Genomic DNA, 27,422 nt, shown 5'->3' on the forward strand with positions numbered 1-27,422 from the left:
CCTTAGAATTTTTAAAATAGAGAATGGGGTCACAATCTACCAAAATATGGCAAATATGAGCTGATCCCACACTGCTTCAATAATGTCAAGGTCTGGGCTCTCTGGATGCCAATCCATGATTTATGGTGTTCAGTTGTATCTTTTTCTATCCAGCTATGCTCTTATTGCATTTGCATTGTGTTTGTTGAGCTGGAAAAAAAAAGAAACCATTAGCAATCAGATGCTGGGTTGTAAAAAGTTGATTTCTTAGAAAAGTGTAAACAGAAAACACTTATCCAATGAGCTTATGGTCTCCATTGCTAAGTCTTCTTCAAACAGCACAATCATTTTATATTATAAATTATGGTCCTGTATAATGAAAAAATACATGATAAAGCGTGTATGCATTAGGGAATGGCTACCTTTTGAATGACAAGTTGCAACCCTACAAGAACACATTGTCCTTTGTTTCTCAGTCAGGTCTACCCCTCAAATGTTATTGTTGGTTTAAAAAAAACAAGACAGCAAAGATTAGATTTGCTGTATTCAAGGCTTTACAGCAGGAATGTTATCACAGTAGCTATCTCCAATTTTTATACTGTGTATTATTCTCATTTAACAAATAAGATATAATGTATTAATTAGTCAGATTTAGGGGTGTTGATAATCGGATTTTATTACTGATGGGTTGAGTCAGACATCCTGTCTTTATGCTAAGCTGAGCTAACCATCCGTTAGTTTTAAATATGATAATCCTATAAAACTCTACAAGAAAACTATTATACATGTTTCCCAAAATATTAAACTATTGCTTGAATGCTTTATGAATGACGCATACAGTTCATCAAGTGCATCTATTCTGCATGTTAATGCAAATGTCTAATCAGCCAATCACATGGCAGCAGCTCAGCGCATTCCGGCATGTAGACACAATAAAGATGAGCTGCTGAAGTTCAAATGAGCAGAAGAATAAGGAGGATAGGTGATTTAAACTATTTCTAACGTGGCATGGATGTTAGCTGCTGATCTGCTGGGATCAGCAGCAACACTACAAGAACATAGATACATTTATTTCTGTACCACACAACCATCTCTACAGTCTGAAAAGGAGAGAATATCTAATGAGCATCACTTCCCTGATTGAAAACGCCTTAAAGTCAGAGGCGAACAGCCAGACTGTTATGAGCCAATAGGAAGGTAACAGTAAGTCAAATAACCATTTGTTACAACAAAGGTATGCAGAAGAGCATCTCTGAATGCGCAACACATTGAACCTTGAAGTAGATGGGCTATAGCAGCAGATGACCACACTGACCAAACTGAGGCTACAGTTCATGCGGGCTCACCATAATTAGACAATTGAAGAATGCAAAAACATGACCTGGTCTGAGTCTCAATTTTAGCTGTAAAATTCAGATGGTAGAGTCGGAATTTGTCTTAAACAACATGAAAATATAGATTTGTCCTGTTTTTTATATACAGTTCAGGCTGCTGCTGGTTATCTAATGGTATGGAGAATATTTTCTTGGTACACTTTGGGCCCCTTAGTACTAGTTAAGCATAGTTTAAACACAAAAGTCTGAGTATTCCATCTGACCATGTTCATTCATTTATGATCATGGCAGCTTCCAGTAGGATAACACACCATATCCCAAAGCTCAGATCATCTCAAACTGATTTATTAAACATGACAATGACTTTACTGTTCTCATATGCCCTCCACAGTCACCAGATCTCAGTCCCATAGAGCTCCTTTGGGATGTGGTGGAACGGAAGATTATCATCAAGGAAGTGCAACTGACAAAGCTGCAGCAACTGTGTGATGCTATCATGTCAGCATGGACCAAACTCTATGAGGAACATTTCCAACACCTCACTGAATTAAAGCAGTTCTGAGAGCAAAACTGTGTCCAAGCCAGTACTAGTAAGGTATAGCTAATTATCTGGCCAGTGAATGTATGACAGACTCCATCTCAGCTGCTGCACTGTCAGATCTATAAGCAGTTTTTACATGAACATATAGCATGCTATAGCTTAGTGCACTTGAAAGTAGATATTTAAAATAAAACATTAAATAATTACAGTTTGCATTTACTTCAAGTGAAGGAAAAAACATGTTTCAGTGCAAAGTTAAAATTGGATTAGGTGTGGTGAATTTTCAAATAATACTTTAGTTCTCAGTTGTGAGGGGCAGTACAGCCCAGCAGGCAAATACGCAGTAAAACCCATTACCAGTAGTTCAAATGAGGTCCCTGACACCATGCATGTCAATGAAGAGAGGCAGTGTGTGAAAACACAGACACACACACACACACTGTACCAGCACACTCAGACAAGGACGCAAACACCCTCACTGACAAAAAATCAGGCAACTTGCAAAATTACCCACAATTACGCATGCACTTCACTATCTCGTTTTATTCACTTTTGAGCAGATTCACTATAACATAGCCCACAGGTGTCATTAACATTTCAAACGTGAAAAATTATGCAAACACCCTGCCACGCTGTGGGGGCAAGCAGCTCTGCTCATTTAACACACTCCTCCAGCCGCTCAGACGGAACCGTTTTCTCATCTGTCAATGTTCCACAAAAACAAACATCTTGTCAACATCATGCACTCTCGCATTTACATTAACACACAAGCAGACATCAGGGGTGGCAAGACAGACAAAAAAATAGCACAACCACAGCTTCTAGGGAAAGCCAATTTCAGGAAACAACACACACATATCAACATCTCACACATGAAAGATGGTATCAATGAACATTTTCTGCTCCCATCATCTTTTCTGACCCTATTGGATAGACTGTCCAATCTTGTGCCCAGCAAAACCAATCTGCTCTTATTTCATTTCATCCAAATCAATTCTTTTGCTTGGATGAACTGACCGTAGAGTGTGTCTCCATGTGTTTGTGTATGTGTTTATGTGTGTTTTTGTGCGTGTGTCCATCAAACCCAGTGGAGGTCTATGTGCAGGCCTTCAGAATATGAGGTAATCAATCACATCATATGGCCTTAGATTAGAGCCACATCGATCTGGTCTCAGCTCTGACAAACAGCCTGACCTAGAATACGTCCACCTGGACAGGGCACACACACACACACACACACACACACACACACACACACACACACACACACACACACACACACAGCGTCTCTTTTTTCACAGCATTTCTAGACCTCCACACAGCACCTCCTCCCAGGGGTAGAAGGTACCACATGCACACATACCAAGAATATTTAGTGTGAACCGCAGTCTCGCACAGTGCAGACCCTGTGCAGTAAACATCGAAGGTGGGATGATTTTCCCCGTGGGTGGCTGTTCATTTGTATGCCCCTTTCACTGTCCATCACCTCCACTGCCCCTGTCCAGGAAAGCAAATACTCGCTGTCACATTTTGATGGTCTCATCATAATTTTCAGCAGACCTGGGAATGTCAAACATATTTCTACCTGTGTGACTGTCTTCTCTCGGGTAAATGTGCTTGTTTTATTTACTAATGCTGTGTATCATCCCAATCAATGCCCAGTGTTTTGATGAAGGTCCTTGCCTGGAGGGATTGACCAACTGGAAAAGGCTTTGAGATGTGCAGCGCTCACAGAATTGTTAAATCTGAGCTCATGTCCGTGTGTTTGTGTGTGAGGGCTGTGTGAATGTTGTGCTTAACAAGTAATCATTAGCACTAGATACCCAGTGAAGGTGTGAGAGCTTTTTTAAGCTCTCTAGATGCTTACCCTGTAGTGCAGATTCCAGAAAATCAAAGCCCTGAACATCTGAAAGGTGTGTGTGTGTGTGTGTGTGTGTGTGTGTGTGTGTGTGTGTGTGTGTGTGTGTGTGTGTGTGTGTGTGTGTGTGTGTGTGTGTGTGTGTGTGAGAGAGAGAGAGAGAGAGGGAGAGAGAGAGAGAGAGAGAGAAGTCTTCCAGCATCCCCCTGCAGGGCACAGACAGAAAAAGGGGGCTGAAGGTTGTCCAGCACCTGTTTTACAGTCTAAGGCAGTCAGCAAACAGTACAGTTAATTTTAATATTTGATTCAATCTCTGCATTCTAAGTTAGCAACAAACTGCTTTGCAAAGGTATTAGAGGTTTTCATTTCAGATTTTTCAAATGCATCTGAAATTTATTACAAATTTGATGCAAGAGCTGTTTTAAAATTACAAATGAGTTGTTTTTCTGTTTGTTTTGGGCTTTAACCACCAAGTGAAAGTCAGTTACAATGCATAAAGTAGCTGATTAATATTCACAGTGAACTTGAAACACCAGCACAGAATGTGAGAAGAGTTCATGAAATCAATGGTTTCAGCTTATTTTGTTTCTTTCTCCAGGATAGGTAGATAATAGACTGAGCGAAAAACACTTTAACAGTTTATATCTTATTTGTTCACACAGGCCAAATGTTTGGAGTCCCTTTCATCATCTCGGTAATGCCAGTTCAAGTTGTTTTTGCATTTTGTTTTTGTATGGATTAAACAAATAAAACACAGCTGGTCAATTAATCGAATCTTGGCAGTCAAGATGATCTTCTTTTGGGACATATAATATCACTTCTCGGCTTGCGAAGAAGCCCATTAAGAGATAGATACTATAGTTGCGATCACTTCAATACACAGCTCGAGTTTTGATAAACTGGTACTCTATTCCACTCTGGAATTACCCTCGGTGAGAAAAAGGACCAGACATGAGTATATCTGAGGGCACCAGTTTACTGTCTGTATGTTAGCATCTTCCTCAGGTGATGGAAGACTTGTTTCTATACACTTATGAATCAGGGAACAAGTCACGACTTTTGTTTCGAATTGCTGAAGATCAGTTGTAGTAATATCAAGTCCCTGGTTTGGATGCTGGAAGCTGCCCCAGCTGGGGACTCCACTGGAGAGCATGAATTCCATGAGTTCATGCTGCTGGTGGCCTACTGGGAGGAACAGTCTGCCCCAAATGAGCCTAAGCAGTGCAGTGTTATTGGACTTATGTGCTAATCAAATTGTCCATAAAGAACACTATGTTCGAGCAAAAGGGTGTTTACTCTAGGCCAAAGGCTGGTAATTGACTTTGTAATCATATAATTAGATTTGCAGGCATATTTTGTGGACAAAGCTGGATCAGGTGTCAGGGGAGGATACATGACAGGCCTGGTGTTTCGAAAAGGATAGCAGGATTTCAAAAAGTCCATGTTCTGCACTATACTATAATACTACAGCTATGACTGTAACATTGTTGTAACCTCTAAACCAAATAATGGACACCAGAAATGAAGGGAGGCCATATCGCTGAAGAAGGAGTCCTGTCAAGCTTGGCTAATTGTGGGAGCTCAGCTCAGAGGTATTTAAAAAGCAAGTGACCTTATGTGTTCACGCTATATGTCAAGCTAATGATCTACTAATTGGTTAGCTACACGAAAGGCTGGCATCACACTTAAGCTCACCTCTCTATTAGAAAGTGAATACTAATATTTCTGAAAAAGTTTAATCATTCCTTAACGAGTAATCCAAGTTTTATTGTTCCCATGATGCGCCATGCATTTCTTCTTCACTCACTTATTTTTGGACACCACTTTACATTCAATCATTAGTTATTATTTATCTCTGGCTCTCTTATGTCCTGTAGATGTCGCACTGCGTGTGGTAGATGGCTGCCCTCCCTGAGCCTGGGTCTGATTGAAGTTTCTTCTTGTTAAAAGGGAGTTTTTCCTTCCCACTGTCACCAAGTGCCTCCTTAAAGGGGGCTGTGTGACTGTCAAGGTTTTCTCTGAATTATTGTACAGTGTACAGTTTACTTACAATATAAAATACCTGAAGGGGACTGTCGTTGTAACTAGGCTCTATATAAATAAAACTGAATTGAATTGTTTCAATTTACCCAAATTGCTCTTTTCACAATTTAATTAGCCAGCTCATATGAAGTTATTTCTATTTTTACTTTCACACTGGTGCCTGGAGGCAGTTATATCACTTATATGCCCTGGTGAGCAACAGCTGATACAAGACCTACAGAGATAAACAAGTGACCAATGCAGTTCTTCTGGAGGCGGAAGGAATGACCAATGAGAGAGCAGGAGTGATTGGAGTTGATTTACGTTCCTGACATCTTTAACCAAATTACCCAGCATCCCTTGCGCTGTGATTACTGTAATGCAGTCTGTGCTTGTGTGTAAAATGTGCATTTCTGAGTGTGTGTGTGTGTGTGTGTGTGTGCGTGTGTGTGTGTGTGTGTGTGTGTGTGTGTGTATTTGTTAATTCACTACTCACAGGGCAGCAGCTCTTGCAGAACAGGGAGATGGATTTGGACAGAACAAGCAACATTTAAGACTAACAGACAGGGAAAAAAATAAGTGTTTTGGGGATGAATTTGTCTGATTTCTACTGTCTCTGGCAGATATCAGACATGCAGAGGAGGCCCAGACAACATGTTTAGGGTTTTATGTGGTAATGTCATTGATTGCATGCCAAGGCTGCGGTTAGGAGTTCCAGCACTTCTTTGAATTCACGACAATGTAAAAATCTAGTGTTTACACTTCTCAGCAGTGAAAGCTAATTTCACACAAGATGTATTCTCTTTAACAATCTGAACTTGAGTATATATTGATTTATGCTAGAAAAATACAATAAAACTATGCTGGCTCGTGTGTGAAAACTGAAGCCGTGGCCTCACAATTTTGAAATAAACTGGATGAAGTCTGTTGACAGTCAGAGGTACATCCCATGTTGTCCATAATAACGTAACATGCATGCGGGTATGGTTTTTTCTGGTTCAGTGTGAGATGGCTCTCTTCTCCAGTTTCTTTACAGCTAAAAGGTTCATCTCACAGACAGCCTGCATGATCCATCACTTCAGTTCATCCCGTGCTCTTTGTGCTCCCCTCTTAAAGACAGATAGTGGGAGACCATCTCATTTCACGCTTGATGGAGTTAATGCTATTAAACTTGACACACAGTTACACTCACATGTGCATACATTCAAACAGACAGACACGTGTGCCCAAGAGCACACCAATACGATGCAGCTGCAACCTCAGTCGCAGTTGTTCAGATCCTGATGTTCCCTCAGCATGGCAGCTTTCCTGTTCCAGTCACTCACAGCCATTTTTAGCCTCTAGATGATATGTCTGTACATATATTTGTGTGTGTGAGCACAAATTTGCACCTGTGCTGTGACTGATGCAGGACCGAGCCCTCACTGATCCCATTACAAGAGTCTGCCACGCAAGGGTTGCATGTGTGTGAGTGATGGGGAAAATCAGCTCGGAAATGCTGTTAGTTAGCAGCATTCTCGATCACTGTGGCATGTTATTATCTGGCAAAAGCCTATGTGACATCACTCATGCTTACACACAAACACACATGTGCCTGTACGCACATAAAAACATGCACATCTACAGTCAAACAGAAACAGATTTGTCTTGATATTTTTGTATATACTCTCCAGTCACTAAATCCTCTCTTTTCATGTGTTGATAAAACCACCTTTTAGTTTTATGGTCAAGACTTAGATTAATTGACTGCCACCGCTCACTTACCTCTCTATTATATATGAATAGATAGATCTCCAAGTTTTAATATAGCTGTCAATTTCAGAAGCTCTCAGAGGGAGCAAAATGCAAACATAAAACTTTTTTTTTAATAACACAATCTCCATTTTTCAATATTAGGAAGGTTTAGTCTGCTTTCACAGCTAAAACAGAAGAGCTGAACGTTTAAAGGAAATTGTGTTTTGCACTGCAAGCATAGTGATAGCTGTAAATGAATGAAACAGAGCATATGACTGCATTTTTTGTGCATCAGAGGGACAGATAATAAGTTATTATGGACCTTGAATCAAGGAGATATAGCCTCCAACCTGGACATGGGAAAAGAAAGCTGTCACGGCTCTGTCCAAAAGCTGTATTCATTTGTTTAATCAACATGATCGTATGTGTTTATAAAGGGAGTTACAAACTGGGACCGTTTCTTGGCCAGCCCCAGTGGCTCTTTAGCATCTCCACTGTTAGGCTGGTAGTCTTGGCAAAGACATGTGCCAGCATGTAACTCCCAGTAAAACTGACTGAAGCTTACTTGTTGAAACTCTATAATCAGTGAAATAAAATTTTAATCTCCAAAATGGTCATTATCATTTTGGGAGACTGAACATGTGTCACAGAGGCTCAAAAATGATCTCCTAGTTGTTGATAATGTAAACAAAGATTCTTCCAGAACTTAGATTATAGAGACTGATGCAATTAGTCAGCAACCAAACAAGGCATTTGTATAAATTTACACAATTATAACATTTAACAACAATAAAACAGGAGCCTAAATGCTGAGTGTGATTATTCTAAACAACTATATTTAAACTTAAAACTAAAAACCAGAGGAAAAATCCTGAGTTTTAATAGTTGTTAGTTTGGTCAAAAAAAAAAAAAAAAAAAAAAATATATATATATATATATATATATATATATATATATATATATATATATATATATATATATATATATATATATATATACATATTACATCTTGCCTGATGAGGTATTTATGGACATGTTTATTGAGACTCTAGATGTCTAGAAGTATGTGAGCAAACTGTTTTCTTACAGTTTTTGGTGTAAAACCTGCACTGATTCTCCTAAATGTTACTTCTGACATATGCCCTCCATGCACTAATAATTCAAACTGATCCTAAAACTAATAAAACTAAACTAAAGTCATTTTCAAACAATAAAAACTAAAGTGAAACAAGAAAATTCACACTGGAAACCAAGTGAAGCTAAACTGACTTGAAAACAAAAAGTCAAAATGAAACCAAAGTAAAAAACCATCGGAAAACTGGAAAATACAAAATTATAACAACTGGTGTGGCACTGTGTCTGAACTGTACTCCCAGCTTGTTACTCTGCAAACCTGACCTCCCAGTATCTTGTTTTTCTTGTGCAGATTCAAGAGAGATTGGAGCACTGCTTCGCCAGACAGCTCCGACTGAGAGACACTTAAATGAGACGTAGAGACATCCACTCACATAAAGTGCAAACACAGTAATAACAATGTAATAATTTTATACATATATTACACAGGAGCTATCTTTATGGTGGATAGCTACATATTATGTTTTATGTGCATTTTAACAGTAGAAGAAACACACATGCAGTTTGCACAAAAGAAATCATAAAGTTTCAGATATAAAAGCTGTGAGGTGTGAAATTAACTTATCACTTGTTTGACTGTGTATGAGGTGATAAAGGCTCCCTGCACGTCTAAATTGTAAAGTGTTTATAGAGCTGATGTTTTAAGAAGACATAAAACATATGGAGGTTTTCTGTCAGCCTTTCATGGGTCTATGTGTCTGTGTGTTTCTCCAGACTAGATTATGTTTCCCCTCCACATATTTTTCCTCAGGCCCTTCATTTGCTGGATGCTTGTACCAGCACCTGAGAGCAGATTATTGTTTAAGAGACTGGCAGCAAAAAGGCAAAGAAAGTGGATCTGCTCTCCTCTAATCTAATCAAATTTGATGTTTCTAAACACACAGCAGCTGGCTAAAGGCACAGTGATGATAACCCAGGGACAAAGCCCACGCTTGTTGTTGGAGACTTACCTAAGCTTCTCCAATTCCTGCCTCAATTTAGCGTTCCCTCCCTGAAGCTTAGAGCTGGAAAACAATTTGTCGGCCTCTCTCTCTCTCTCTCTGTGTGTGTGTGTGTGTGGGGGGGGGGGGGGGGGGGGGTGGTGGTGGTAGGTAGCAGGCATCCTTTGCGGGATGATGGAGATAAGTCTGTCATGATCCCATGTTTACTCTGTAGAAACACAACAAGGAAACGTAAACTCCTACAAACACCACAAAGACATCAACCCTTTAAATATATACCGCTTTAATAGGAACACTGGGTTCTTCATTGCATAAATCCAACAGGGTGCTCTAAACAATGTCCAACAATTTTGGTTCATGTTGACATGATATTTTTCATCAATAAGATGTTTTCTCCCAGAGACTACCACTTCCTAGATATTTTTCTCTTTTTCAGGTCATTCTCTGTAATCTCTAGAGATGGTCATGTGGGGAGAAGCTCAGAAGATCAGCACTTTCTTACTTAAACATTCAAACCAGCCTGTCTGGTGCCAACAACTTAAATGACCTTTCTTTCACATTCTGGTGCTCAGTTTGATCTTGAGTATGGGCATCATGATCACGTCTATATGCCTAAGCACACTGAGTTCCTGCCATGTGATTGGCTAATGTAATGTAATATTTATGTTGTCATTTAGCATTCAACAGCTGAACAGATGTACCCAAAAGAGTACAATTTTGGCCCACGTGGTCAAATATGTACAGAAATGAACTAATAATATTTGCAATAAGGTTTGCAGCTAGTTTAGTTGTCTCTGTAGTCTGTGTTTATCCTTAAATCTATGGTAGATATGCTTTCACTTTTAAGTTCTCATACATTATTAAAACTCCATCAGTAATTTCTTTCTTTATGTACATGTTGGGGCTGGGGGTTCATAGCTTTGATAGACTACGTGTACTTCATTTCACTTCAGTCAGTACTCCAAAGGTCCTTTCATCATTTTGACCTATCCAACTTTAACTTTCATCTTACGCTAACGAGGGGCTCATTAATTTAATATCAAAGGAAGCTGGTTCACTGCAGATCCACTGACAATAAACCAGCTCTGTATACACAGAAAAAAAGATCATTTGAACACATTTCAAACAATACATTTGAATTCCACTTTGCACAACAAAACACATTACCTGGAGGTGATCCAGTATTTAAAACACTTTAATGTATTACATTCTATACTCCCAACATTGGAAAGAAGGAGAAAAAAGGAGATGGCCAGGGGGGGTGGAATGGGGCTAAAATTGAAAATAGAGCTGCTTTGTGTTGAAACATAGTAAAATGTTCCCTCACCACATCTGGAAAGAAGACACTATCTCACTGTTTCAGCGTGTGTGTGTGTGTGTGTGTGTGTGTGTGTGTGTGTGTGTGTGTGTGTGTGTGTGTGCTCAGGTGTGCATGCAAGAATGGCTGTTTCACTACATTCCAGTTAATTCCACATTCATGCGGGGCCACACTCTCCCGCTGTGCTCCCAGTCTGCATGGACGGACACACCACTGACCACATTGTCTGGACCTGTGTATAACTGTCAAGTCTGTCTGCCATTGGCTGCTTAACCAGCTCTTTTTTCTTTTCTTTTTTTACCAAGAACATATGCAACAAGACTTTAGGTTTGCCACAACTGAGAGCCAAACAAGCAATCTGTATGTTTTATTAACGATACAACACATTCAGCCTCTCCATCAATCAAATTTCTACCTATTGCAGCACCAGAATGTGAAGAGAATTCCCTCGAGAAATTGAGTTATGGGATGGTATGATGATCTAATCTAAAACAGAGATGGTCTATGATTATCCAGTGAACTTAGAGCGTTGTCATGTGCTTTAGTTTGATTCCAGAAAGGGAAAAAAAAGAGAGCAAAGTATGAAAAGCAGGTAATAAGAATCCAAACACTTTTTGAAAATGTCAGGATTATAAAGGAGCATTCATCATCATTGTTCAAGACAATTAAAATGATATCAGCATTATCTATGAGCTTAACTAGGAAAATTTCACCAAAATAGCAATGTTAAATTACCCGTCGTTTCTCTCCTTAAATGGAAGGTCTGCCTTTTTTTTCCAGACACAGCGTATTTATAACTCAAGACAGAGTCGATACACAGACAGCGTTTGAGACAAAGGACAGCAGCTCAGAATCTTCAGAGCTCCCTGTGTCACAGTGCCATCTACCTGAAACATGAAAAACTGCAATGTATTAATTGATAGCACAGTCTGTTTTTATACAGTGAGATTTAAATATCATTAAACGGAACCTTTAAAATGGACTGTTTGTATAAATTATGGAAGATGCTAAAAAAGCAACATTTTTTGGACTCGTTAAGTCAAAATTTCAGGTTATTTAAAATATCAATTTAACAATTTGAAATATCATTTTTTTCTCATTGGCCTGCAGCGACGAAATAATAACTTCCCTCAAATGCCTTAAAACAAAAGTAACAAGCCCATTTTGTAACTGTAAGGAGTAAAAGCACAAAGTTGTCAGAAAAATGACTACTCAAGTAAAGTACAGCTACCTGAAAATTCTACTTTAGCACAGTAATGAAATATTTGTACATTACTTCCCACCTTTGCCTAGTGTTGGCTCAGATTCGCAGTATCAGTTTCCTAATGACAAGATCTCCACTCAGATAAAAAAAAAAAAAAAAAAAAAAAAAACCCTCAGCTGGAAATGGCAGTGGTAACCCTGCACACCAAGGATGTTCCTGGCAATTAATTTCTTAGTCGGCTACACAAGGGGGGGAAACAAGTAGACTAATCAACTAGTCTAAAACTAAGAAACACACAAAGAAAGAGAGATCCTCCAAGAGAAAGAACAGCAGGACATAGAACCGAGAGACATGCAGTGCAAACTCCAAGGCATGCAGGAAAAATACAGAGCGCTGCAGATGAAGCACAATAAAACACTGCACAAAAATCAACAGCTGCTTCAAGAGAAGAAGCAACTGGACATAAAACAGAAAGAAATGAACTGCAAGCTTAAAGACATGGAGGAAAAATTCAGAGTGCTGCAAATAAGGCTCAATAAAACACTGCACAGAAATAAAGAGTTTCTTCATGAGAAAGATCAGCAGGACATAAAAGAGGAAGAAATGGATAGCAAACTTGAAGACATGGAGGAAAAATACAAAATGCTCCAGATAACTCTTAATGAAACACTGCTCCAAAATCGAGAGTTGCTTCAAGAGAAGGAGCAACTGGAAACACAACAGAAAGAAGAAAAACTTATTCTCCAGAGGAAAAATCAAAAACTCCAAGAATTTTATAATGAAATGAAGTACAAAGCAACTGAACTGGAAGGAGAAAAGAAAAAACTGGAAAATCAATGCTCAGAGATGCAGAGTAGCATCAATGAAATGCTGAGAAAAAACACAGAACTTGAGGAACTTTCTAACAACTTGAAGTACAAATACACTGAAATCCAGGCACAAAAGCAACAATAACAGAAAACACATGAAGACCTGCAGGGTACACTTCAAGAAATCCAGAAGAGAAACCTGCAGTTAGAAGACATGCACAAGAAAGTAGAACAGAGAAATACAGATATGCACAAGGCAAAGCTAATAGAGGAGGCAACGTCTAAAGAACTGAAAGACAAGCTTAAAGAAAAACAAGCACAATTAGAAGACGTGGAGAAAAGATGCAAGAAACTTGTAACCTCCCCCCCAACTTTTTCAATTTCCTCCATCATCTCCTAATCCTCTGTTTCCTTTTGAGAACACAGCGTTGGGAGATGGGGGGTGGGGGGGGGGGGGGGTGGGGGGGGGAGACAATAAACACAATTGGCTACATTTTACATGTGTCAGATCAATGTCTTCATTCAACAATAGCTGCATGTGTGTTTGTGTGTGTGCATAATAACATGCTTAACTTGTTGGATCCAAATCCCAGAAGGAATTAAATAAAACAAGAAGTCAAACAGAAAAACAAAAGAAAAATGTGTTTCTCTCCCTTCACGGGTTAGGTTTGGTTTTACATCCTGATTTGTATTAGATACCAGCTGACCTATATTAGTTCCTTTCAGATTAATCTAAGTTTCTTTTAGTTGTTCTAACTCTCTGATCAATACCAGTCCACTCAGTTCTATCGATTTAATTTAGCCTGATGCAGTTCACCCAATGCTTTCAGTCACTGTATGCACAAAGTGGCTAATTATGAATACCCAATAACACTTCAATGAGTTACCAATATATCAGTGGCTGGTTCTGTGACCCAGCACTTCAAGTTTATTCCTCTATTTCTTTTCTTAGGTATATTGAAGGTATGTTAAGTTCTTGTTGTGCCTGTTATTAGTTTGGATCTGAGTTTCCTTGTATATTGTTATTCATTGTTTATGGTTAAGTCCATCTAGTCATAATCTCCAAGATTGCCTAGTTATAGTCCTTTGTTTATTAAGATTCCTTTGTGTCATCACCTCTGTTAAGTCTCCCTTGTTGGTTAGTGTGTCTAACCTGTCTTGTTTCATGTCTGTGTGGTTCATGTTGTCATGTTGTGTCATGTCTGCATCCTGTCATGTTTCCTGTTTATTTTGAAAGTCTTGTTTCCATATTCTATGTGCTTAGTTTACACTTCCCTGTGGCGTTATTATGTTCATTCTAGTCGGCTGTTTCCTCACGTATTTTTACTTCCCTGATCACCTCCTTTAGTCTTTGTGTTTCCTTTCAGTCTTTGTCAGATCATTTGTGTTACCACCCGTCTCGTCAAGGTTTTCTCGCGTTTTTTTCCCTGTTAATCTGCACCACACTGCAGCACAAAACCCTTGCCCCCTCCACCACCATTATTACCATGACCACCAAAACATAACTGTTTTAGGGCCCCCGCTAATGGGTCAACAAGTGACTTCTTCAATATTATCACTATTTTGCATTGCTCCATATTTGTTTGATAGCTTTTCAACAGTAACACTGATATAGCTTTTAACTTACTGTATTTTCCAACAGAATACAAATGACAAGCAAAGTTCTCTGGATCCAGATACATTGGAAAATGAGGGGGAGAAAGAGCAGGGAAAGATTTACCTTTAACTATTAGTAAACCAGAAACCTTTGATTCTGAGTTTAGACATATGTGGGCAAACATGGCAGCAACATCTTTAAAAAGATGCCCACTGTGAAGCACTGTTCATATTTAAGCCAGGGAATAAGGAACAGCCAGCAGCAGAGGAAGGTTTTGGCCAGGCCATTGACATCTGTCATCAGGTTCTCCATGTCTGGCAAGAGAAATGGCAACCACTGTTTTGAGCGGCTTTGTCCCAATTTCCCACAAACTAGTGGTGCAAGCTTCAAAGGATGTCATCCAGTGAAGACAATTTGGAGACAAACTTACCAGCAAGCTGAACTCCAGCCTTCTGGTCTTGGTTAATGTAAGTAATTCAGTGATAATCCAGACCCAGGCTGGGAATAGCATTCATCCATCCATCAATCTTCCACTTAACCAAAGACAAAAACTATTATGAACTACATAATATTGTTCACAGTTTGTGAACAAACTATCTTTTTGTTTATATAATATTGATGAGTTTCTATAGTCTTTGGATTTACAGGAAAGCTTTAGAACAAATGGTCTAAACATGATATAATTGTAAATGCATAGGTGTTATTATTAAGGAAGCACATTAATGTACCCTTTGCTAAAGTGGTTCTGTGCGTGTTATCATATGTGTTGCCAGAGAGGTTCATGCACCTTGAAACATCTTTTTCTAGAGCTTTCTGCCAGTCTTACTGTGTAGTTCTATACTCAACTTTCCCAAAGAGGCTCCAGTGTGTGGGAGAGCAGGATGAGTAATGTGTCTGTGTACCTAACCTGCTGTAGGGCATTCAAAAACCTGCCAGTAAATCTCTGTTCAACACTTTCTCCCACACACACACACACACACACACACACACACACACACACACACACACACACACACACACACCTGACCTTCAGATTTCACAGGGTTGACACAGTGTTTCCTGCAGTTCAGCTTTTACAGATATTTCTTACTTTTTTTCAATAGAATGCGCTATGCTTTATTGCTCCTGTGCAAAACCTGTCTCTTATTCACAGCAGTGAGCTATCATGACAGCAGGACTCCATACCACTCTAAAACAGAGCGACAGTATATATTTTCATATATAATGTTAGTAAAATAAATAACAGTATTTATAACATTCAAACCTACTGCCATATTTTTATTCTATACTCTTTTACAAAACATTTATCAGGCCTTTTCATCAGGTGAGAAAAAGGTTCGGGTGATATTGGACCGATCGGTTGATAGAGTGAGTTGTCTACCAATTGGAAGGTCAGTGACTTGAGCCCTGAGTCATCTAGTTGTCTACCAAGGCATCCTCAGATAAAATACTGAATCCTGATTTACCCCTGAAGCATCAATCACAGCATGACTGTGTGTGTGTTAGAAAGTGCTTAGGCGTAGATAAAAGGGGCATGTGTGTGTGTTTGGGTGAATGTTGAGGAAACCACTTTGCATGCTTAACTGTGTAGAAAGGCTCTATGAAAGTACCAGTCCATTTACCAGAGTTGAATTGCTTATAATAGGGAAAACACAGGTGTTACTAACAGAGATGGGCAGTAACGCGTTACTGTAATCCGATTACTTTTTTCAAGTAACGAGCAAAGTAAGGGATTACTATTGCAAAAAAGGTAGATTACTGTTACTTTCCCGTGAGCACGCTGCGTTACTGCGTTACTAAAACCGTGATTTTTTTGCGGGAGTGTCTCATGACAATGACAAGGATTACTTTTTGGGGGAAGTAATCAGTAATTAGTTACTGATTCTACCTGCCACTGATCAGAATCAGTGGCAGGTAGAGTTGAGAGTTCTGCTCACCCAGGGTAAGTACTGACCCAACTGACAAATGAGATAAGACTAGTATTTAAAAAAAAAAAGACAGCCGATGTTCTTCTTTCTATTAGTAGTTTGGGACTGAAGTAAGGGATTGAAGAGGATGTTTGGGGACACTGGCTGTTTTAATATTTTAAACAGACTTTTAGTGTTTTTAAGGATTTGTGCAGATTGTGTCTACTAGAATTTTATTTTTATAGTTATATTTTAATTTCTGTTGCCCCTGGCCATGACTGTTTTTATTCCTTGTTTTATTATAAATAAACAACATTGTAATATGGAAAACTAGGGTGACACTAGGGGGGGCAAGAGATTATTTTAGGGTGGCACATGCCATCATATGCCACAACAGTAGATGCAGTAGATGCGCCCCTGTGTTGGCTAATAAGAGTTAAAACTGTGTCCCTCCAGCAGATCCAATCTGGCACGTTTCCATCTGCCGGAGGGACACAGTAGGCTCTGCTGTGATTGGAGGTCAGGGTACTTGCAGCAGCTTTGATCCAATCCGGCGTTAGTTTTTCTAGAGCCAGAAGTGACGTCTTCTCCGCTCCTAGAACTTCCGCCTTGCACGTGTGTTTACAAGGAATGTGGCACCTTTAGGTTAAGAAAAGCTTGAAGAGCTTGCTCAGTGTAACCGTGTGTGTGCCGGCTAAAATATGGGAAAGTTAAATGTTGTGATATTGAGATATTTATCCCGAGATGATTTCCGAGTCCTTACTGCGGTAAGTACAAAGCTAACTGCTAATTCGGTCCCAGTTGGTTAGCCTGTGCTAAGCCAGAGCTTGGTCAGCTGGTTATTGCTCATTAATGAACTTTTACACATGGCACTGTTACAGCAGCCTGCGAGATGTTAATGTAGTTGTAATGAAGGCGAGCACACATACACAGGCATTCATAGTTCATGTCAGGTAAACGGAACATCGTTTCAGTGTACTCCTGTGGTTTAGTGACTGATGGTGGATTCACAAGACGCATATTTAAAACAATTAATTTCAAAATATGAGTGTCAGTGGTAGAAATATTCTGAGTTTGGGATCTGTCATCAGTAACAAACAAACCACTGGCGACATTGGTTGCCAAGCATACGTACTTGTCCTGTGCACACTAGCTCTGAAGAGTCGCTTCATCTGCATATGTATTAATCCTTGCTTTATCTACCTCATATCTGTAATGTGAAATTGCTGCTGCAGCACTTCAGTTGCCCTATAGGGATTTGTTTGTCATTGAGGCTAATATGTTCCTTGTGATATGTGTTAGACCATTAAAGCAGCTTTCTTCTGTAATTAGTGTTTGTTTTCAGTCTTTTAGGCACAAAATTAGGGTCCTGGGTTTTGCTGCATGCCCTCCTTCATTGATCTATGGATCATCGTGACCTATGACGTCTGCAAATGATATTATGAACTCTGTAGTGAAAGTAGGGAGCAGGTGGAAGAGAGTCTGGAGAGGTAGAGGTATAGGACAAGGAATGAATGTGAGTAGAAGCAAAATGGTGGGAACAGCTCTCCAGGTTAAGGGAAAGGGGAGGTTTACATTAAGACCTGCTATAATGTATGATTTGGAGATAGAGGCACTAAAAACAGACAGGAAGCTGAGCTGGAGGTGGCATACCTGAAGATACTAAGATTGTTGTTGGGAGTGACCAGGAAGGACAGGATTCGAAATAAGTACATCAAAGGGACAGCTCAGGCTGAGCAGTTTGGAGACCAAGGTGGTGAGGCAAACTTGATACATGTGCAGAGGGCTAATAGATATATTGAGCGAAGGATGTTGAATATGGAGTGGCCAGCCAGGAGGTAAAGAAGATGACCATAGAGTATGGCTCTAGTGAAGGAGGACAAGCAAAGATTGGTGAGTCAATGGAGGATGCTAGGAATAGGGTGAGATGGAGGCATATGATCTGTTGTGGTGACCCCTGAAGGAAGTAACTGGAAGAAGAATTTAACATGGGAATTTTAAGGACATAGACAGAAGGAATGAGCAAAGGCTGTTTTTCCCTTAAGATACATTACAACGCAGTTGTAATTTAATCTGTCAGCTCACTGGTGATGATAATTTTGATGATAATGATGATAATTTTTCACGCAGGTTGAGATGGGGATGAAAAACCATGAGATTGTTCCAGTAAGTCTTCTGTCTTCCATTGCAAGCCTCAAGCACGGTGGCTGCAACAAGATCCTCAGAGAGCTTGTGAAACACAAGCTCGTGGTCTATGAGCGCACCAAGAGTAAGAAAACTTACAAAAACACTAGCTTTGTCTCACAAGTTATGATGTAAGTGATTAGCTTTCTAACATGATGGTGTGTGTTGATCTCAGCTGTCCAGGGTTACAAGTTGAATTATGGAGGATATGACTACTTGGCCTTAAAGACTTTGTGCGCCAGAGAAATAGTCATTTCTGTTGGCAACCAAATGGGTGTTGGCAAAGAGTCGGGTAAGTGTTTTGTTTTTTAATTTATAATCATAATGTGTTTTCTTTCAGGTTTTCAGGCTTTTACCGTGAATCCTTTATGTGCTCATGTTTATATAAATATTTCTTCTTTCTGTTCACCTTGCATGTAGATATATATATTGTGGCAAGTCCAAGCGGAGAGCAGTATGCTCTGAAGCTGCACAGGTTGGGGCGTACATCTTTCAGGAATCTGAAGAACAAGAGAGATTACCACAAACATAGGAAGAACATGTCCTGGCTCTATCTCTCCCGCCTCTCTGCCATGAGGGAGTTTGCCTACATGAAGGTAATGAACCAAATGAGTGAGAGTCTGTTCTAGACCACTTACAAGTGTGATAGAAAAAACTGTTTTGTTGGAGGATTTTAATGTCTGTCTCCTCTTTAATCCCAGGCATTGTACGATCGAGGCTTTCCAGTTCCCAAACCTGTGGATTATAACAGACATGCTGTAGTGATGGAGCTCATCAATGGATATCCGCTGTATGTTAACAAGCCATTGATTTCCTCTTTTTATTTGTATATTAAAATAGAAATAAAGTACTGTTCCTACTGGGGGGGGGGGGGGGGTTTTCTTCCATAATTTGTGTGCATTGTCTCACTCTACTAGGTGTCAGGTTCATGAATTACAGGATCCATCAGCCCTGTACAGTGAGTTCATGGACCTCATAGTCAAACTGGCCAATCATGGCCTGATTCACGGAGATTTTAACGAGTTCAACCTCATGTTGGATGACCAGGACCACATAACAATGATTGACTTCCCTCAGATGGTGTCTACATCACACCCCAATGCTGAATGGTGGGTTTATTTGCTCGAGTTTTAAAGTTGGCAATTAAAAATATTAAAGCATACAACTTATAATTGTCCACTTTTACGACTCCTTTTTGTAGGTACTTTGATCGAGACGTCAAATGTATCCGCGACTTCTTTGCAAAGCGATTCAATTATGAAAGCGAGCTCTTTCCAACTTTCAAAGACATCAGGTAACTGCTTGTACATTATTTTAGTCAAAACATAACAAACATGTATGAATACAGGGAACTGAATGACATTTTAAATGGTAAATGTGGAGGTCAGACTCTGAAATGAAAAGCAGTTCTAACATGATCTCCTGTTTCTTTCCAAAGGCGGTCATATTCTCTAGATGTTGAAGTCTCAGCCAGTGGCTTTACGAAAGACATGGAGCGAGATGGTGCATTGCTACACCCAGCTGGACCTGAGGATGATGATGAGGAGGAGGACGACGATGACAATGACGACGAGGATGCCAAAGAGGCAACAGATGAGGAAAGAGAGGAGGCTGTGGACATGGAGGAATATAAACATGCAATGCTGGAACTGGAGGGATTACGAATCAGCGAAACATCTGCAGAGACACAAGATCAGGACGGTGAAAAGAGTAAGAACAAGGTTCAAGAGGATCAAGAGACTGAGACTGCATCTTCGCCTCCAGGTGATGAAGAAACAGAGAAGCAGTTAGATGAAGAATTGGAGGAAGCAGAGGATGAGTTCCCAGAGCTGGCAGACCTTTCTACCTCCAACAAGGAGTTTAAACCTTTCAGGTAAAAGTAGTGGATAGCCAACACAATAAAACCCCCAAAATGAAGATTATTCTTTGATGATTATGTACCACTATTAGATAAATGGTACTGCAGGAAAACGGCATATGGGAAATATAAATATTTGTGTTTTGTAATGTTCAAATAAGTCTGCAGCTGGCTAATAAAGCCCCAATCATAGCAGTCTAAAGACCAGTCACAGACCTTCTGGCAACCACTGGTTTGTAAATTTTGTTGTACCTGACAGGTTGGCGAGTAGTTGTGGGGGTTGCTGGTAATCTAAAATCAGTTGCTAAACCCTATTGACTCAGGGCTAGAGACTTGTCTGTGATCCCCTGGCAGCTGCCACTTGCTAGGGAAAAGGGTGTTTTCTGCAATCGGTCGGCAAGTGTTTGCTGGCACTCACTAGTCTGAAATCGGTTGTAAAGAGGTATAGTACTGCACTGAAACCTTCTTGTTATTGCTTTGGTCACTGCTACATTTACAAGTACTTTAGACAAAAGATGCCAAGTTTTTAATTCAGTTTTTTTTTTTTCTGAATTGTTAGTGAATTATAGAGACAGTGAATCAAATTTTATGCTAATTTGTGTCAAATTAGGCTGGTTTAATGAAGTATGTACATTACATTACAGTACATTTATGTGCTTTGCTATGATGTAATTTTTATCTCCCTGCAGAGATGCAGATAGTCTTCTACAAATTGTAGAGCACAGGAGGAAAAGGACAGACAGTGAGGCCACGATGGGAAGCACAGGGAGCTGCTCTACCATACCACCAGTAAGTATAACATAGATTTACACTGTTGACATATATGGTTGGCAGGGACACTCTGCTATTCTACCCAGTAACCAGAAACATGGTGACAGATTTGATATCTTCATCATTTGGAAGTTTCAGCCAACGCTGCAGCAGACACATTATACAATTTTGGGGAAAATCTTAAAATGTCCCGTAGGTGTTGCTAAAGAGCTTCAGTTTGTAAGAAGGTGAATTAACACAGAAACAACATGCCAGCACAGTGTTGTGTCTGACTTTCAGAGACAGGAGGTGAGTATATTCATCTGTTATGACCTGTTGTTGTTATCGTGTGTCCTGCAGGAGGTAATCCGTCAGAAGGTGCGGAGGCAGCTCACCAAACAGCAGAAGGCGGCGCAGAGGAGACGTCTACAGAAGGGTGAGGCCAACTTGGTAACCAAATCCAGGAGGGAAAACCAAAATAACATCAAGTCTAGCATGGAGACCAGCGAATTCTGGGGATAAAGAGAACAGCATTGATGAAATTCATGTTAACACCCCTTTTTTTTTTTTTTGGCTTTTTTAATTTTTTGTCTGAAGTTGTAAACACAATTAATAAATACTGTGTATTTATTCAAAAACTCAGCTTATTTGAATCATCACACAGAAATCAAAGTGGAGGTCACATAAAGTGAAAACTGTTTTGGATGCTGTTCTCATAAAATCTCTTGGTTTTCTTTTTGAACTTAAGTAAAATTTTGTTGCTTGCATACACAAATATGGACTGCTTAATTTAGCAAAACAGTATGATTAAACTATGGAAGTGTTTTTCTTATTAAATAAAGGCACTTGTTTTCACAAAACGCTTGTTATTTATCATTGTGTTAGTGCTTCATTTTTTGTGTGTGTGCTGATACCTACATGAGCTCTACAACAGATTGAACAATGTTAATTAGCTTCCTGTTACAGAGTCAAAGGTTCATGCTCAGTCTGGATGTGCCGCTTACGAAGTCACTAACGTGGACAGGGATTTAAAATTCAAATAGTGCACATTCATTGAGAGCACACACCAACGCATTAATCATGAAAAGGTGACGGAAATGGATGGGCTACATATTGAGGCAGTCCGAAGGAAGAAAAACGAAACACGTTTTTCTTCAAATTCAGTTAATTTATGCGTAGGAGGCTTTCAGAGAGCGTCTGAATTCACACATGAACAATGGCCTTTCATAGTGAACAGAGTGAGTGAAGCTCAGTGGGCCTGAATTTGCGCGTGAAGTCAAAAATATCCCACCCCCCACATATCCAAAAAAGGCCTGGGTAAAAATTTTCCCTGTAATCCTGAGTACGGGCATTTTTTTTTTAAGCTGGACCTCTTCACATAATTTCCTCTTCCTTTTTTTTAATTATAAAAAATCGTGGTTTCAACTTGGCTGCTGGGTCGAATTTAAACCGTCCAACTGTGCTCAAGGATTAGGCAGCTGCACAGTCCCAGGGGAGGGGCTCAGCATTCCAGCTCTGCACCTCTGTGTGTGTGCATGTACAAGACGACCGAGGGGCCCTCTGAGCTAATTGGCAGAGAGGGTGACAAAGGTGGTCTGCTTCAAAAGAGAAGCCCTGGCGAGATGGTCAAACAGACGAGGAGGAGGGGGATTTGGGGAGGTGGAGAAAGGGGAGTGGAGGTTCCTTCTAATTTTGAGCCATGGTGACGGTGGTGGCTACTCAGTTACTACTCTACTTAGCTACTCAGAGTCAGACGTGCTGTTTTGGTGGATCATTTTAATAAGAGAATGGTCTGAACGTGTTTGAGGCAGCAGGAACTAAATGCTGAGAGAAGATGAGTGACGTGAAAGTGGAGGAGAGCATCATGTCGTACTTATCACAGACTGAGACTGGCGCCGGCCCCAAAGACTGTGAGTAGCCAAGAAACTTTGTGACAAACTTACAGGTTAGTTTCAACAGCAAAGAAGATATTAAAGCACAGCTACAAGTCTTACTGCTTAACAGTGGTTTTTACCACTAGCAAGGCAATAATGCATCACATTAAAAGAAAGTCAGGGGAGTGTTTCATTGTTTTACTTTGTAACATTTCCTCTAAAGCTCAAATAAATGCAAGTTAAGTTCTCCCTGTTGCCATAAATGGCCCTAAAGTGACTTTCCTGCCACGAAGTAAAGGACTCTGGGAACATTTAAACCCATTTCTGGGTCAGAGTGAGCTCAAAAGTGTTCGGAAATGCTGATATTGTTAAGTGGTGAGGTGCTTCCCTTCAGTTCCCGAGCCTACTCAAATATAAGCTGTCTGGGTATGGCAGATAAACACAGATGTCTGATTTCTATTTTTAAGTCAAAATTTCTGCTTAGCAAGTGTGATGACACAGGAGAGTTAGCAGAATGATATAAGGGAACCCCAGAAAGATGAATAACATCTCCTTGATACAAACACAAGAATTCCTAACAGTGGCCTTTCACAAACATTTTCAATCTTCGTGCTGACATGCATGTATGTGCAGTGAACGTGGTGGCCATTCTTCATAACTTCTGGGAGCAGAAGCAGCTGAATGGTTCCTCCAGTGACTCAGATGGTTTTGGTGGGAAAGGAGCTGGTCAGACAGAGAGCCTGCTGTTGTACGAATCTGCACCTTCTCCTGGTCCTCCGTACGTCTGCTATGTCACGCTTCCTGGAGGAAGCTGTTTTGGTAACTATAAGGTGTGTTTGACATCAACAGTGCTCTAACAACACTTTCATCTAATGTGCTCATATGAATAAACAGCTGTTATCCTTAAAGCCCTACAGGAAATATACCACTATATGCTAAAGGTTGAGTACATAAATAACAGAATTAGAGCAAGTAATAGTAATAACCAGTATTAACTTATGCTACATTATCACTTGTTTAACTTTTTAATAATATTACAAAATTGCTTTGCACCAGCACAATTCAACAAAATTACCAGCAAATAAAAGCCATAGCAAGCTTTTATACAAAATGTTATTCTTTTGGTTTTATAGAAGTGTTATAGAATCAAATTTCACATTGTCACACTGACTTTAAAAGTCGTTTTAAAATGATGTTGTTCAGTTTAAATCTCATGATGCTTCTCAATGGGCTCATTGTGATTCAGACAGCAGCCCCCAGCTCAGAGGCAGCATATGATTGGGTATCTGTGAATTCCTAATCTCAATAGTGATGTGAGTTCAGATCCCATGATTAGCTGCAGTCAAGTGTAAAATTATCAAAAAAAATACAAGACTGGGTGCCCACTTACAGACATGTGGACGCAGCCTGAGGCCCGTACACTCCTTTTGACGCACTTTGCTGGTTTTCTGCTCATACTCAGGTGTGTGAAACTCAAGCAGAAGCTCGGAGGGACGCGGCTCGCGTGGCTCTGATGAACTCACTTGTGAATGAGTTGCCATGTCGACGCATTGACCCTGAGTTCATCGCTCATAGTTTGCGTCAGGCGGCCAGAGACAGTGCTGTATGTGTAAGCTAGTTCAAACACACATCATTACAACTTGTATGTCTCAGTATTAACAGGCACTGTGATGCGTTTAAAGGTTTCTGTAGAAGAAGCATGTGATTCGGGTACCAGTATAGGAACCTACAGTTTGCTGCTTCACTCCTACATTGGAAGGAGCATGCTGGAGTTCCAGGTAAAGAACAAAGAAACATTTTTTTCTTTTGCTTTACATAAATATGGCTTCATGACTAGACAGATTGAAAGATCCCAAGCATTACACTTACAGTGTAAAGTGCCACTTTGCACTATAAATAGAGTGTTTATAATAACACCCACAATTTAAGTATCAACAGTTTATAAGGCAAACATAAAAAAAAAAAAATTGCCACCCCGTGGGTGGCAATTCTGCCCTTCCTTGGAATCGTTTACCCCTCTGGTCTGCTCTTACATATCTCTCAGACCCTGGCAGAGACATGTGTTATTAAACACCTAATATTTCTACCTTTTGTATAAATAAGCACATGCCTGCAGACAGAGGGGTTATTAGTAGAAGGAAATGGGGTCATTATCATTCCTGCTAAAACTCAACTCATAGAGATGGAGCGTGTCCAAGTAATACACACACTATCCACATGCGCATGGGCTGAAATGTAGTCACACTTGTGCACAGGTCTGCACGCAGCATTGAATATAAGCTTTGCAGCTGTCACTAGAATGTATAATTTATAATTGCAGTTAATGCAGGAGGTGTCAAATGGTTTCGTACTGCAGCAGAATTGTAAACAGAGCAGCAGGTACAACACGGACGTCAACCTGAAACAACTTGGGTGTATAATTTTCCATCTGCGTCTAATTATGTTGGTTTAAGTTAATGTATGGACTCTCTGTTTAACAGTAATGTCACTAGTTTCCCAACACATGGCAGCTGTTCACCCAGTTGGTGTTTTATAAATCGAGGTGAAACATACCTTGTGCTTGAGGATTTGTGATAGTTATGTCAAACCAACCACTTACATGTAATAAATATTCATATTTTTGTCTTTGTCAGACTTACAACACTAATCTGGTTTGTTAGGTTTAACTCATTACTCGTGGAGCTGCATTAAACTTTCCTTTCTGACTGTGTTTCTTTCTCAACCTCATCTTTCTGTAGGAGATGATGACAATTTTCCAGTTGTTGCACTGGAACGGGACTCTGAAAGCTCTGAGGGAAAGGCAGTGCTCTCGACAGGTATGGGTCCTGCTTGATTAAGTGTCAGCGTCTCCGTATCTATGAAGTGATGATGGCCTATTTTCTCTCCTCCATCTCAGAGTGTGATTAGATATTACTCTCAGCGAGGACTTGATGAGTACGTGCGCAGCAATATGGCTCTGGATTGGCTCGGACGGGAGCAGAGATCACCGGGTCTCATCAGAGCTGAGTTGCAGGTGGCACAGAGGGAGCTAGTGTTGGCCCGGCGTCGAGGCGTAGAGCTGCGCTTCTACAAGGAAAAGACAGAGATCCTTAGCTTGGCTCTCAGCCAAGCATACATTCACCACACACCTGAGGTCTTCAGCCATTCACTGAGTCGCAAATACAAGCAAGAGCACCTGCCTTTAGACACATTTTACAGCCAGGACACAGAAGCCCAGAGAGCCCAGCCCTTAAGCCATTTGCCACCGGTCCATAAAAACACACAGCAAACAGTCTGTGAAGCCTCTGGACTCTCTGATAGTCCTTCACCATGCTCAGAGCAAACATTTGAGCCTTTAGATGACTTTGAATAAACTGAATCACAAAGTAGAGGATGGGCGAAATATATTGCCATTTAACTCTATACCTCCTAAAGGCCCACTAGGATTAACCATGAAGCTCTTTTCTGAAGTGTTTTCTGTCATATTTGACACATGAGAAGTTAGTGAGGGTATTCTTTGTCTATGCAGCTACCTTTGGAAAAAATCTGCTACATCTACATTTGCTACACAGAAGGCAACTAGAATGTTTTTTGTCAGCATGACTGAGAGTTTAAAAAGAGTTTTTACAAAATTGGGTTGAGGTGTTATTATGATGCCCAACCATTATTAACATACTGTTTAGTTTGTGACTATAAAAGTATGGCTCACTGTAATGTATAAGCAGCTTTAACAACAATAAATATAGCATTCAAGTGATTTACATTAAATAGTAGAAAACCTAATTACATTTTTAACGTGGACCTCAGTTTTTTATTTGTTTTTGTTTTTTTATGAAGAGCACTCTGTCACTGTCCTACATTTTATTTATGCACATTCTTGTAGCAATGTAGCATGCACAGTCACAAAAAAGAGCATTTTCATAGCACTCTATGCAGTCCTACCTAAAGCACCTCTAGCAGCAGTAACTTGACTTTATCAGTCTTTTTTTTACAACTTTGTTTCAGTTCATTTAGGTTTGTTAGCATTTGTTATCCACAGCTCTCTTGAAGTCCCCCTGCAGTATTTCAATCAGGTTTAGGTCTGGACTTTGACTCGGCCACTAAACACATTGATTCTTTCCTTTTTCAGCTATTCTGTTGTAGATTTGCTGTTGTGCTTGGAATCATTGTCCTGGCACGTGACACAATTTGATCAAAGTTTTAGAGTTCATGGTGGACTCAGGGACTGCAAGGTGCCTAGGTCCTGTGACTGCAAAACAAGCTTAAACTATCACCCTTCCACCACTGTGGTGACAGTTGTGTTTATGCTGATATGTTGCGCTTGGGCTTTGCCAAATGTAGTGCTACGCATTATGAACAAATAGCTCCACCTTGGACTCATCTCTCAAGAAGATTTGAT

General features: G+C 40.0%; 2 protein-coding genes across 2 annotated transcripts; both read left to right on the top strand.

The window, feature by feature from the left end:
* Window positions 1-16,981: 16,981 nt before the first annotated feature.
* riok2 (RIO kinase 2 (yeast)) lies at window positions 16,982-22,001 on the top strand. Its single transcript, XM_063489753.1, has 10 exons — window positions 16,982-17,145; window positions 18,509-18,647; window positions 18,738-18,854; window positions 18,983-19,158; window positions 19,264-19,352; window positions 19,480-19,671; window positions 19,764-19,856; window positions 20,001-20,435; window positions 21,110-21,209; window positions 21,531-22,001. Exons 1-10 carry the CDS (start codon window positions 17,080-17,082, stop codon window positions 21,690-21,692), a joined length of 1,569 nt encoding a protein of 522 aa, XP_063345823.1. The 5' UTR covers window positions 16,982-17,079; the 3' UTR covers window positions 21,693-22,001.
* Window positions 22,002-22,949: 948 nt separating this feature from the next.
* LOC134639206 (protein limb expression 1-like) lies at window positions 22,950-26,743 on the top strand. The gene is made up of 6 exons (XM_063490317.1): window positions 22,950-23,080; window positions 23,678-23,874; window positions 24,507-24,647; window positions 24,727-24,822; window positions 25,783-25,860; window positions 25,941-26,743. The coding sequence occupies exons 1-6, from the start codon at window positions 23,005-23,007 to the stop codon at window positions 26,394-26,396; spliced, it is 1,044 nt and encodes a 347-aa protein (XP_063346387.1). The 5' UTR covers window positions 22,950-23,004; the 3' UTR covers window positions 26,397-26,743.
* The last annotated feature ends 679 nt before the right edge of the window (window positions 26,744-27,422 follow it).

The sequence above is a fragment of the Pelmatolapia mariae genome, linkage group LG12 (genome assembly GCF_036321145.2).
Source record: "Pelmatolapia mariae isolate MD_Pm_ZW linkage group LG12, Pm_UMD_F_2, whole genome shotgun sequence".
NCBI classification, from domain to species: domain Eukaryota; kingdom Metazoa; phylum Chordata; class Actinopteri; order Cichliformes; family Cichlidae; genus Pelmatolapia; species Pelmatolapia mariae.

Excerpts from the sequence above, each read along its gene's own strand:
- riok2 (XM_063489753.1), top strand. The coding sequence starts at position 17,080 with ATGGGAAAGTTAAATGTTGTGATATTGAGATATTTATCCCGAGATGAT. Across the intron at positions 18,855-18,982 it reads GGGTGTTGGCAAAGAGTCGG|ATATATATATTGTGGCAAGT; the intron begins GTAAGTGTTTTG and ends CCTTGCATGTAG. Across the intron at positions 19,353-19,479 it reads CTCATCAATGGATATCCGCT|GTGTCAGGTTCATGAATTAC; the intron begins GTATGTTAACAA and ends TCACTCTACTAG.
- LOC134639206 (XM_063490317.1), top strand. The coding sequence starts at position 23,005 with ATGAGTGACGTGAAAGTGGAGGAGAGCATCATGTCGTACTTATCACAG. Across the intron at positions 23,875-24,506 it reads GCTGTTTTGGTAACTATAAG|GTGTGTGAAACTCAAGCAGA; the intron begins GTGTGTTTGACA and ends GCTCATACTCAG. Across the intron at positions 25,861-25,940 it reads AAAGGCAGTGCTCTCGACAG|AGTGTGATTAGATATTACTC; the intron begins GTATGGGTCCTG and ends CCTCCATCTCAG.